Source organism: Carya illinoinensis, chromosome 12 (assembly GCF_018687715.1).
Source record: "Carya illinoinensis cultivar Pawnee chromosome 12, C.illinoinensisPawnee_v1, whole genome shotgun sequence".
Classification (NCBI taxonomy): Eukaryota; Viridiplantae; Streptophyta; class Magnoliopsida; order Fagales; family Juglandaceae; genus Carya; species Carya illinoinensis.
This window is the reverse complement of record NC_056763.1, coordinates 29,943,419-29,956,005: the sequence shown is the minus strand read 5'-3', so window position 1 is coordinate 29,956,005 and position 12,587 is coordinate 29,943,419. Positions and strand designations below refer to the sequence as shown.

Below are 12,587 nucleotides of genomic sequence, written 5' to 3'. Positions count from 1 at the left end.
TGGAAGGCTTACGTGTTGGGTTTTTATTGGCTGGCTGTTTTTATCTCATTTACAGCCCGACCGGTCCTAAGGTTTTCTCTATTGTTTGATATCCCACATACCTGAAAGCCCAAAGCTAGCTTTTGAAACAGTATATTGAGAGATGGGGCTGACTTCCATGCCTGCAGCCCAACCATGGTCCACTACTTCTCTTCATGCAAATTAGAAAGGCAAAAAGCCACGTGTAATTCCCCTTCAATTTTTGTTGGCCGTCCTTCGTTGGGTAAGTTTGGATTTAGAATATCTCTCAAGTCTATAAATAATAATAAAATGGTCTGAATTAATATATTTTATTAAATTTTAAAAAATAAGAGATGAACAGTTGAATACAAATGTTATAAAATTAAAAAATTATTTAAATATGACTTTTTAATTTTATTTTTGTTTTAAAATTTAAAACAATTGTAATATTTTTCTTTTTTTGTGTTTTGTTTAAAAATTTGAAAATTTTGCATTGAATTTTGTGTTTGGATAATGATTAGATTAAAAAGTTAAAAATTTGAAATTAAAAAGTATTTTATATTTAAGTGATATTTAAAAATAAAATTATAAAAAATTTTGAAAATATATGAGAATATCTTTAGTGTCCAAACAAAGATGAGAGCCATGATTCTAGAAAGAAGACATAAAGGGGTTTGCGTGAATAATGTGCTTAATTAATTACTCATGGTATGGTATATTACCGTGGTTTATAATTAAAACAGACATCAACAACTACGTTAACATGAGCTAGTCTCTGGATTTGTCCTTCTAACCGATACTCTCAAGTGGTGCGGTAAATGAGATTTGCTACTCATGATCATTCCATATACCACACACCATATTTATTTTATTTATATTTAATTATTTTATTTTATTTTCCTTTTATACTGATTGAGTTCTTATATCCATACATCATACATTTGGTAAGAGAAAAAGAAAAAATCATGTGTGGTGTATAATGACACAGGATGATGAATATAATTTTTTGTGAGTCGAATCGTGCACTACATGTATATGCCTTGGTTCATTCGCAAGCACTTCCTATAATGGATAGGTCCAATCCCAGTCCCATGAGAGTCAGATAGGCAAGTTAGAAGGGCAATTTGAACCTTGAATTTTGCAAGTGATGATCGAGGAAGGGGCTCACAAGGCATTGAAGTTGGAATGCGCTTTATCAGATAGGGAGGACTTATATAAAGAACAATTCCACTTATCATTCTTACACTATATAATTATTATTATTTTTTTCTTGACGTGGTAAGTAGAAGAACTCAATTAATTTAATAGGAGTAAAATTTTAAAAAATCAAGACATGTGTAGTGTGTTGTAGTGTAGGAGGCTACATAGCATAACCCTTATATAAAAATTGGATGGACTGAGAATCCGTGCAAGAATCAAGGTGGGTTGCGCCCGGGAAGATATTAGGAAGGCCAGGGATAGTACTGTTGTTTGGGTTTTGGAAGAAAAGGAATTGGGTTAATACAGGTGGTGGGCAAAGTTGAGGCAATTTCTAATTTTATTGATGGGATAATGACATAAGTACAATTTTTTTTTAATATTTTAAATTAAATATATATTTTTAAATGATTATAATTTTATAAATAATTTTATTACTCATTTATAAAGACTGTATAAAAGCTTGTAGTACTATCATTTTATTTATTTTAGATCGAGTTTGAAATTTGGATTGAACTAAAATCAATTTAATTTAAAGGTGGATCTAATATTTAAATATTTAATTTTTAAATTATTAAATTCATCTCAACTCAAAATTTTTTTATAAATAAGATCCATAAATTTTTTAAATTCAATACATTTTTATACACTACATCCGTAACATTTTTTAATTTTTAAAAATATATTTAAATTTATCTTAATATTTAAATACATTTAAACACATTATCATCCCACGTCACTGTAATTTATAAATAACTCAATTCTATTTCAAATCACATTCAAACGGGACCGTCTCTTAGGGGTCGTGATATTGTCTATTGAGGAGAGAAGTTATAACAACATATGGAACAGGAAATGACATGTGACTCTGACATGACAAACTTAGCGTTCGATCATTCTGTCCAAAGGTGAGTGAAAGACTGTTGACAGTGAATGTGATTTTTCGAGAACTTGCCCTGATTAGCCACTTGATTGCTTTTTGTCCTACTAATCTGTCTCTTCGGCCCCTTCAAAAAAATATGATGAATTTATGAATGTACAGAATTAGAACGAGACAATGGTCAGTTGAAACCTGCTATAATCAATGCGTTATGGTCCTGATCTCTCACTTGCCACTCCGGTGGGGCAAGTCCAAGCGACAATCAAGTTGTGGAATTAGTATTAATTGGTCACTTAAGCTGTCATAACACATACCTGAAAGCAGTTTCTCTTGGCTGAGTTTTGTACTTCTTTTTGTACATTTTATGGTCCCTCAAGTGGCCCTTAATAATTATAATACAAACAAGCTTATCAAAGCTAAAGCAAGACCCATAAATCTCAAAACAATCTTTACAGACTAAGCAACAATCACAAACTGATGATAATAATATATAGAACGAGGAATCGAGATCATGGAAATCACCCTCTCGATCTTCACAATCATTCAAGGAAGCCGGTTTTTGTTAACACAGCGTTCCTCACTTTGCTGAGATCTCTCCCTTTGAGGGTTCTCCCAACACCTTCAAAAACAGAGAAAGAGGAAATATGACTTTTTGCAAGCCTCCTAGCTATTAATTCATGTGGAGGTAACTTGCAAATGTGCTCATTGTCGTTATCATCTTCATCGCTGTCTTCGGCATCTTTCGAAGCTTCTTCATCATCATCATCATCATCATCTTCATAATCATGCCATGAATCATTCTTGGCGGCCTTCTTTGACTTTCTCCTGGACATCTGTGACCAGTCGGGAACGTTAACTGGCGCTGATTGCTGAACAAGTTTGGCTTCATGAGAGGAGTTATTGCTACTGCTACTGCTGCCTGTAGCTCTTGGTATCATTCTTGTAGCAGATGGAACTGGTCTATGTACTGAAACAGAAATTTCATTTGATTTGGCAACCATGGGAGTAGAATCTGTTGTATCTCTGAGAATGGCCCAGACATCTCCTTCCTCAAAGTCTCCGTCTCTCAAGGACCTCCAGTAACCACTGGTCTGCCTGAATAATCCGTGTCTGTTCTCCATGATTGCCTACAAAAACCAAGAATGAAATCAAAATAACATCTTCTCTAAGTTGCTTCTTATTACATATGGGTCTCCTCCATTTCCACCAAGAAGAATTACAAATTGAAAGAGACAGATCATATTCAAAGATTGCTCTAATGGGTAAGCCAATTCATGATGGGGAGAAGGTAGTGCATGGAGGAAAACAAGAATCGACCTTGCCCTTGATTGGGACCTTTCGAAGTCGCAACTTTTGCCCAGATTCTGAAGGGATATCTGCAACATGTGTAAGAAAAGTTAGCTGAAGGAGGAAAGTTTAGTTGGTCTGTTTTCTTCTTTCTCTGTTTCTTCTATATTAATCCATCTCCTCTTTTTCTGAGATGTTCCTTCCATGGATATTATTCTTACCTCGAAATGTTTGAGGTGGCCTTAATAATGTGGGTTTTATGGAGAGCCAAACGAGTCAGGGCTTGATGTGGGTGGGGGGGTAAGAAAAAAAATAACTGACTTTTTGTAGATATCTCCAATATATTATATTGTGATCATGGGTCTTCATGTATTTCTTTTGGTTCCCTTGTATAAACCTAACTTTTGGAAATGTTGAAATAGCAGTAATAACTTAACAAAGATCCAAGTTGAACTGGCTTTCCTTATAAATCTGACTGGGGAGATCTATAGGGATCCTCCCAGTCCCATCCCGGGATGATGAAGGAAGGAGACCTTTATCTTTCTCATCAAATCAGAAAAAGGTAAAAAGCAAACAAACAATTCCTATAGAAAAATGGGGCGAGAGATATCATGAAAGGCTAGCTGGAGTGACTTTAAAGTAGAGGATGCTTTTGTAAATTTGAGAATGGAAATAGATGGGAGTTTTGATCAGCCGTAATCCCTTTTTATAATCACTTGCAAACGTGGTTCATTTAGTAAAATAATATAGCAAAAAACCTCGAGTTACAACACGTTTTGATCCCTTGGCACTTGATTCTTAGATTTTAATGTTTTTTTCACCTAATCCCCGTCTGCAATTTTAGGAAATATGATCAGCATTCTGCGCGAGTTTTTGTTGTAAAACATGTAATCTATAAGGCAATCTCAAGGTGACATGTCACATGATTGTTAAAGAAAATCATGATTAGGGTAAATCGTACCAAGTTTGACTGATGCCACGCCCACCTTCCTAGTATTTACAGCACATAGATTATAAGTTACTGTCAGGAAAGGACGTGATGAAAGCGGCAAAGAAAGGAAGAATGCAGTGCACCCAGATTGTGGAAACTGAAAAGGATACTTCTTGCATATTTGCATGCAAAAGCATTTAATAAAAAAAAAAAGAAACAGAAGATCAGAGAAAAGATCAAGAAAGAATCTTTGAAACTCTTGAACATGGGAGGACAAAGGTTTGTGGGCTCTAGGTACGCTTTGCTTTGGCAACGACAAAAGAGCCGGTGTGGCACGAGATGTGTCCGACAAGAGTAAATTTTTTTCTTTCTTTCAATTTTACTTTTTAAAAAAATATAATATTATTAAAAATTACTTTCTTAATTATTAAATAAGAAAACTAATCAGATCAATCGGGACCAATTGTCAACGAGTTGCTATCTGATTCGGGTTAAGACAGCTGCTGGTTGAAAGGGAATTGGAGTTGTTGCAAATTTTCGTAGGCCCAGGCTCCCAAGCAAGTGCAAGTCCATCAATGTGACGCACATGCAGCAATTAAGAAGCCGTCATTCATCGTATTGGGACATCAAAGTTCATGTCAAATTCTAAGATAAAAACAAAGAAACTAACGCTGGCACGCCCTGACAAGACAAATTAACCAATCTTTCGGCAATTCAATGTGCTTGGATTTTCTGTGCCTAAAAAAAAAACAGAACAAAATAAGCATTACGTTCTTAATAATCAATATATAATTCGAAGATTCATTCTACTGAACCTGAAATCGAATCCTTGAATGCGCAGCACTTTGATTAGAAGGCGGCTGTAAGAGCATGCAATGGGGCCTCAGGGTATTGGCCTACGTACTGTTTGACCGACACTTCTGCACGCGTATGCTTACGCACAACACAGGCTGGGCCTCACTTCCATTCGCTAGCCGTGAGTCTGAACTCATGATAGCCGTTGTAATCTTTTAGCTTTTTGACTCGGAATTTGATTGGAAACAGAACCAAACATACTCGCAAAGCGAAAGAAGCATGCACGATGCTGCTCACACTTAAAAAAAAATAAAAAAATTATTTAGTGATTAAGCAATTATTTGTTAATGATATTATGATTTTTTAGAAAATATTTAAAATTATAAAAAATTGTATAAAAATAAAATAAAAAATGTCAAATGTCCTTCTTGAGCTATACCTTCAGTGGGTGTAGCACCATACCATATTTTTCAATAAGATATAAATACAGTATAAAAATCATTGAAAATAAGCCCACCGCAAATTTATGTGGAGCATATATTGATATGTTTGTATGCTTCTTTATAGCATCACAAATAAAACAAAACTGCGTACAACTGGCCTTACTTTCCGGGAAACTGCTATAATTCCCTACTTCAGTGATGATTATTGATAGAGAGTAGAAACACAGCTCTTTCATGATTGCAGTAATTATTAAAAAAAATTACATCTTTATGAATTTTCTAGGAAAGAGAACCTATTTCCTTTCAATGACAATTGATGGGATAGGATAGATTCATGTCACTGGAGGTTCATGGATCCTTGAGTGTGCACTGCTCTAAAGTCTGTACTCTACAGTAGGTTCTTGATATGATATTATGTTGTGTCTGACTTTCTAAAGCACTGATACGCTTTACACGACAAATGCTAAGCATTATTTCCATTCGTTTAGTGGGCTTCAAGAACAACTTTTTTCCACAGTATTTTTTAGCTTTTGAATCAGCATTTGATTGTAGTACTACGAAACAAAATCTCCTGTGTACTGATATATAAGCAAAGAGTCTAGGGATCAGTCACTGTAGTGGTGTGCAATTTTACACACCCTATGTGGCATTTGTTTTTTTTGATTTGGTAATTAACCGAAACGCACCGTTTTCAGTCATTTGTTCAATTTACCTATTTCGAATTCAAGATCCCCCCGCGTCAAATTCATTCTAGCCCGCGTCCATTTCTCCTCCCCACCCGCGTCGAATCTCGGTTGTCCACCGGCGACGCCGACACCCAGCCCCTCTGCACAACACCGACCTACCTGTGTCTCGCAGCTCTCCTCCCTCCCTCTCGGTCGCCCATCTCCGTTTGTTTCTCCTCCCCGGTGTAGCTTTCCTGTCCTTATCTTACTGGGCATTTAAGGTGGATTTTGTGACAGCTCTCCTCCACGGTTGCTTCAGAATCGTCCCTGCTTCCGAATCAAGAAGCTGATTTCGAAATCTACATTTGTAACAATAGGTCAGTGGTTTCTTGCCCTAGAATCGTCCCTCCCTATCTGTTATATTTAAACCCAAAATGGATGGGTAAGTTTTGACTGCTATTGTTGATGTTTGGTTTGTGTTTGTGTTTGGAGTTTGTGCATAGAATGATTTGTGATTTTGGGTATTTTGGTTGGCTTCCGCGGCACGTTTGTTATAACAGTCGTAGAAATAATGAATGAATGAATGAAGTATGATTAATGCAAAATAGAAAAAATAATGATTAAGAATATATATACAAACAGGTTGTTTTGAAGCACAAAGCCATGATGATGGGATTGGTTAATTCGAAAAAAGCCTTAGAAAAGTTGATGTTGAGATATGTATGATAGCCTAGTTTGTTTGAAAGGAAAATAATATCTAAAGTTTGATATCATTCACCAAGAAAGTAGGTTTTATGCATATTTATTTTCCCTCTGAAATTTTACAATTACAATGACCATAATTGTGCATTGAGAGGAATGTTGGAGAATAAAGCAAGAAAAGGAAATCCTATTAGAAAAAAACCCACATCGATTAATGGTTGAGAAAAAAAGCTTGGCAAAGAGACTCTCAATAAGGATGGAATTTATTTCTCTAGAAGATGACCATGCAGTACTTTTTGTTAGAACCCATTGAGAAGTTTTACTGATTTTTGTGTTCTAGCCTTCCTTTTCCTTCAAGTTCCAATCCATGCGCAGAAGTACAATAATCCCACTGCCATTTGAGTCACTTTTCATAGAATAACTCAAATAGCCCCACTTTTCACACCATGAATAATATGCTTAAATGGTTTGTATTTGTGTTCCAACAAAATAGATGTATGTTCCTGAAACATTGTCACTCCATAAACACATGATAAGTTCCATTGAAAATTCTGCATTGAAAGGAAATGAAGAACTTTATTTCATTAAACTCTAAAATGCATACAAATTTCCAACAAGATTATGTAGTTTAGGCTTTACTGGAACAATGAACACCATAAATAATACTTGCCCAATGGTTTTTATTTGTTTTCACTTTTCATATTCTTTTTTCTTCTCCTTTATTTTTTTTTACTGTTATCAATTATGAGACGCTAATGTTACCTTTTCCTCATTTCATCATGCATGTGCTTTTCCTTTAAAGTGTCGGATCACTTTCTTCATTTTATATGATGGGGGAAGAGGAAGATGGAATGGCACCCAGACCCCCAACCATGGATTCGCAGTCATTAATGACATCCCAAAATACATTTGGAGATCCAAATGATGTCCCGGATGTGAGTGTGCATTTTCTTGCCTTTTATTGTTTTAAAAAAGAACATGTGAAGATAACTTATTCCAATTTTGCAGCATAATTTGTACCCTCCGAATTTGAGTAATCCGGAGTACTTCCAGCAACAACTTTCTGCATTCCCAGAGTCTTCAGAAAATGTTGGTTGTACATTTTCTGATGCTGCTGATGGTATTACACTTAATTTTGCTTTCACTTTCATGACACTAATATTGATTTGTAACTAAACCATCTCCTTTCTTCCATGTATAGAAATGTTATTTGACATAAATGAAGATTTAGAGGGTACCACTGTTATCCCGGATGATGAGGTACGGGTCGAAACACCAAGAGCCGGCATGGAATTTGTTAGTGAGAATGAGCTGATGGACTATTATAAGAAATATGCCAAGCAAGAGGGGTTTGGTGTAAGGACACAGAGGACTAAGAGAGATGACGAAGGGAGATCCGTGTATGTTACTATTGGTTGTGCCCGTGGCGGAAAATACCAACCTAAGAACATTAATATGTCGAAGCCACGTGCGACAACCAAAACGGATTGTAAAGCAAAGATAAATGCAACGTTGAACAAGAACGACAAATGGGTTATCACTACAGTTGAAAGTGCACACAACCACATTATGGTCAGCCCCAAGAAGACAAGACTCTTGCGATCTCACAGGCGTCTAGATGAGCACAGTCAGAGGATCCTCGACCTCAATGATCGAGCTGGTATTAGAATGAACAAGAACTATTTATCTCTTGTCGTTGAGGCGGGTGGTTTTGAAAATCTAGAGTTTCAAGAGAGAGATTGTCGGAATTTCATTGACAAATCTAGACACTTAAGATTGGGTAAAGGAGGTGGTGATGCCCTGTATGACTATTTTCAAAGAATGAGAAAGCAGAATGACGGCTTCGTTTCTTCCATGGATGTTGATGATGATGGAAGGTTACGGAATGTTTTTTGGGCTGATGCCCGGAGTCGATCGGCCTATGAGTACTTCGGAGACGTTGTCACCTTCGATACGACGTACCTAACAAACCGATACGGTATGCCTTTCGCTCCATTTGTTGGCGTTAACCATCATGGGCATTCCATACTACTAGGGGCGGGGTTGCTATCGAGCGAGGACACACAGTCATTTGTTTGGTTGTTCCGCACATGGTTGGATTGCATGAATGATCAAGCGCCCAAAGCCATCATAACTGACCAAGACCGGGCAATGAAGAACGCAATCCAAATTGTATTTCCGGAGACCCGCCATAGATACTGTCTATGGCATATAATGCGCAAACTCCCAGAGAAGTTAGGATCTCATTCCCATTTCAGCACGGGATTGAAGACCTCGATTCAGTCAGCATTGTATGATTCTTAGACCTGCAGAGAATTTGAGGAGATGTGGGGTGAACTTCTTGATAAGTATGATCTTAGAGGTAATAATTGGCTCAACTCGTTATATGAGAAAAGGAGTTATTGGGTCCCCGTTTACTTGAAGGATGTATTTTGGGCGGGTATGAGCACGACACAACGATCAGAAAGCATGAATGCTTTCTTCGATGGGTATGTCCATTCTGGTACCACTTTGAAGGAATTCGTGGACCAATTTGATAATGCTTTAAGAAAGAAGGTGGAGGTAGAGACGACGGCTGATTTCAACTCTAGTAACCAAATGATCCCCTGCGTTTTCCCTTTCAATTTTGAGAAGCAATTTCAGAAAGTATACACAAATACAAAGTTTAAAGAGTTCCAAAAAGAGTTGATGGGCCTAATGTGTTGTAACTGCACACTGGTAACCAAGCAGGGGTGCATTTCAACCTTCGATATATTGGATGAAATATCTATTCATGACTGCAACAAAATTGTCCACTACACACTCTACTATAACGAAGAGGAATGTGAGTTAAAATGCACGTGTGCATTGTTTGAGATGAGGGGAATTTTGTGTCGACATGCACTTAAAGTTTTGCATCTGTCCCGAATTAATGTGGTACCAGATAGATATGTGTTGGATCGCTGGAGGAAGGACCAGAAGAGGACATACACATTGATCAAAAGTAGTTATGATGATGTGCGTGCCAGTGGAGATTCACGGAGATATGAGATGGTGGTTAAAAGATGCATGAAATTAGCAACAAAAATTTTCCCGAGTGATGAGCGAGTCAATGCATTCTTGAAGGTTGTGGATGACTTTGATTCAAAATGTGATGATGTAACCTTTGGGACGACATCCGAATCAACGAAGGTAGGACCGAATGTGGACACCGCAGACAAGGGTAAGAAGATATTAAGCCCCAATGTGGTCCGAGGGAAAGGAAGACCCCCAAGTAAAAGAAAGGTTCCCCCTGTGGAGAAGATTACAAGAAAGAGAAAGGTAGTTGCTGTTTTTTGTAAATCTCTATGTTAATCCCATAATTTAGCATTATTCACCGCGGTTTTTCTATGTTAATGTAGGCCTGCAGGAAAATATTACATGATCAAACACAATTGGGTGACACCGCGGCATCTGAATTCGTGGACCAATCTAATGATGGAGTTGGTGTTGGTGTTGGGACACAAACCAGCTCAGTCACACAATTAAATATATCAGGAAATCAGGAGGTTTTCGGAAATTGGTTACATGTGTATTTGAAGATATTTTTTGTCCTTTAAGTTTTGACTTGTGTAAAGCTCAACTTCTTTTACAGCTCAGTTTCACTTCTTTCAGATATGCGGCGATAATTGATTTGCTGCTTTTGTGTCGGTCATGATAGTTGCTGCTTTTGTGTCAGTCATGGTAGTAGTTGATTTAGAAGATATGTCGGTCATGGTAGTTGCTGTTTTGGTGTCGGTCATGGTAGTTTTGTAAACAAGGCTACAAAACTGGTTTTGTAAGTCCTTAATGCCCTGGGCCGTCTAGTATCTGAGAATGCAAGGTTTTGATTTCCTTTTTATGTATTAGAGGGTAGGGTGTACTTATTCTTGAAAGTGCGAAAGGTGGGGAATATGCCTAAGCGGGTGGTTTTTGTGTGGAGATGCAAAAGAGTGCCAATATGGGTTTTGTATTTTTGTACAATTTAAAGTAAGTTTTGTGTTGAACCGTGAATACGAAATACCAAGCAGGTTTTTCTGTAGAGATGCAATATTTTTGTATTTTTTTTGTGGTTAAGAGGCGGGGTTTTTTGTACCATGCTCTGACTAGTCCTCCTGAAGGTGGTTAATTCCGTGGTGCCAGATACACGGAGGCATTCAATGTTTGCCGTGTTGAACCTTCGGTATGGCCTCCATTCTTTTTACTCGAAGGGCCTTCATTTGGTTTTTACCTTACATTACAACTGCACTTGATTTTTGTAAACAATGAATTTGCTGATGAAATTGCTATTTCTGAGAATTTGTTAGTAATGTTGAAAATGTAACATTAGCTGAAAATGGTTACCTAGTTTCTGTGACCTGTGTATCATCAAGGTAGGGAGATTTTTCCTGCACACTGTTAATAAACACATGTAACATTTCTAGATGGGGAAGGTTAACTACATGGTTTTGCACTTCACAGGGAGCTTGGGATGCTACTTAGTGCCCTCTGTCCTTGTGGAGATTTATTACATGCGTATTCACCTAAACCTTTCCAGCTTGAAGATTGATATCTGTTGCAACTGGTAGTTGACCTTTGAAAGCAGCAGTGATAGGAAACCGAGAGTCTATTTTACACTGTACAGCAGGTGGTTATTCTCCAAGCACACGGGTTGGTTTGAACTTCCATTGTAAAAAACATTTGTTTGTAGCTGATATTCTCTGTGTTGTTTTTCAGTTTGTGGGTGGTTTTAATATGCCCTCAGGAAAAAGATGCAAAAGAGTTTTTTCTAGTACCTTGCTTTGGAGTTGTCACCATGGTATAAGGAGTTATTTAAGTTGTATATTGTTTCTTGTTTTTACAAGTAATTTTTTAGTTAAGAGTTATACTTCCTTTGCCTTATTTGCAAGTTTAACCAAGAATGCCGATCCTTTATGGTTTGAGAAGCAGTTGATGTCGAGTTCCATGAGGAAAGGAGTTCAAAATGCCATAGAGAATGTGTTGTCAGCTAAGTAAGTGATGTAGTGTTTGTACCACCTGGGATTTTACTAACCAGATTGCTATTATTAGTATTGTCCATGTGTCAGAGTGCTCAATTAGTAGCTGATATTTTCATAGGTATGACTTTTGCATGGGAGGAAGAGAAGCAGCTGAGTAAGCTGGAAGATTTCAATGTATTGGTTTCAGAGGTGGTTTTTTATGTCATTGACAATCTAGCAGTTTTAGAAATATTTGTAAGTTTAGAAATCATTAGGGTGAGTGCTGTCGATCCAATTTTGTGTAATATCTTAGAGAGATATTTGTAAGTCTGAATAGATGTCTCTAATACAGTCTTTCAGTTCGCATTTCTATTGTTCAGCTGCTGAAAGATTAGACAAAAACAGATTCTACATGTACATTACTAATAGTGATGAATCGGTATGGGTTGTTATGAAGAGTTACATGCAGTTTTATAGTTTTGCCACCTTATAACATATTTCTGGGGAATATTTCTATTCAGGTTGGCTGAGAGAAGGAACCGATCAGTTAGATGAAAACCTATGCCAAGCATGACCAATCTGTAAATCTGTAATGAACAAGAATTACAGATTCTAGACACTTAAAAACAGAAACCATCTCAATTCATGCACAAGCGGCCTTTCAGCACTATGAACATTCACGGAGGCATCAACTGCAGATTCACGGAGGCATGGTTTTCCCCATAAGCTGTG

The 12,587-nt window shown here is 37.1% G+C and overlaps 3 protein-coding genes across 3 annotated transcripts; 2 read left to right on the top strand and 1 right to left on the bottom strand.

Moving 5' to 3' along the window:
• Positions 1-2,388: 2,388 nt before the first annotated feature.
• Positions 2,389-4,054, bottom strand: LOC122289713. Its single transcript, XM_043096930.1, has 3 exons — positions 3,586-4,054; positions 3,395-3,453; positions 2,389-3,204 (listed from the first exon to the last, which is right to left on the bottom strand). Exon 3 carries the CDS (start codon positions 3,196-3,198, stop codon positions 2,617-2,619), a length of 582 nt encoding a protein of 193 aa, XP_042952864.1. The 5' UTR covers positions 3,199-3,204; positions 3,395-3,453; positions 3,586-4,054; the 3' UTR covers positions 2,389-2,616.
• Positions 4,055-7,706: 3,652 nt separating this feature from the next.
• Positions 7,707-11,533, top strand: LOC122289711 (protein FAR1-RELATED SEQUENCE 5-like). The gene is made up of 4 exons (XM_043096927.1): positions 7,707-7,835; positions 7,909-8,020; positions 8,102-10,200; positions 10,281-11,533. The coding sequence occupies exons 1-3, from the start codon at positions 7,728-7,730 to the stop codon at positions 9,202-9,204; spliced, it is 1,323 nt and encodes a 440-aa protein (XP_042952861.1). The 5' UTR covers positions 7,707-7,727; the 3' UTR covers positions 9,205-10,200; positions 10,281-11,533.
• Positions 9,226-12,385, top strand: LOC122289405 (protein FAR-RED ELONGATED HYPOCOTYL 3-like). Its single transcript, XM_043096376.1, has 7 exons — positions 9,226-10,200; positions 10,281-10,427; positions 11,322-11,461; positions 11,614-11,695; positions 11,964-12,110; positions 12,208-12,294; positions 12,377-12,385. The coding sequence occupies exons 1-7, from the start codon at positions 9,226-9,228 to the stop codon at positions 12,383-12,385; spliced, it is 1,587 nt and encodes a 528-aa protein (XP_042952310.1).
• The last annotated feature ends 202 nt before the right edge of the window (positions 12,386-12,587 follow it).

Bases quoted from the DNA above. Each gene is read 5' to 3' on its own strand.
- LOC122289713 (XM_043096930.1), bottom strand. From the start codon at position 3,198: ATGGAGAACAGACACGGATTATTCAGGCAGACCAGTGGTTACTGGAGG.
- LOC122289711 (XM_043096927.1), top strand. From the start codon at position 7,728: ATGATGGGGGAAGAGGAAGATGGAATGGCACCCAGACCCCCAACCATG. The intron at 7,836-7,908 runs GTGAGTGTGCAT...CCAATTTTGCAG, and splicing joins ATCCAAATGATGTCCCGGAT to CATAATTTGTACCCTCCGAA. The intron at 8,021-8,101 runs GTATTACACTTA...TTCCATGTATAG, and splicing joins ATTTTCTGATGCTGCTGATG to AAATGTTATTTGACATAAAT.
- LOC122289405 (XM_043096376.1), top strand. From the start codon at position 9,226: ATGTGGGGTGAACTTCTTGATAAGTATGATCTTAGAGGTAATAATTGG. The intron at 10,201-10,280 runs GTAGTTGCTGTT...ATGTTAATGTAG, and splicing joins AGATTACAAGAAAGAGAAAG to GCCTGCAGGAAAATATTACA. The intron at 12,111-12,207 runs GTAAGTTTAGAA...TCTCTAATACAG, and splicing joins TAGCAGTTTTAGAAATATTT to TCTTTCAGTTCGCATTTCTA.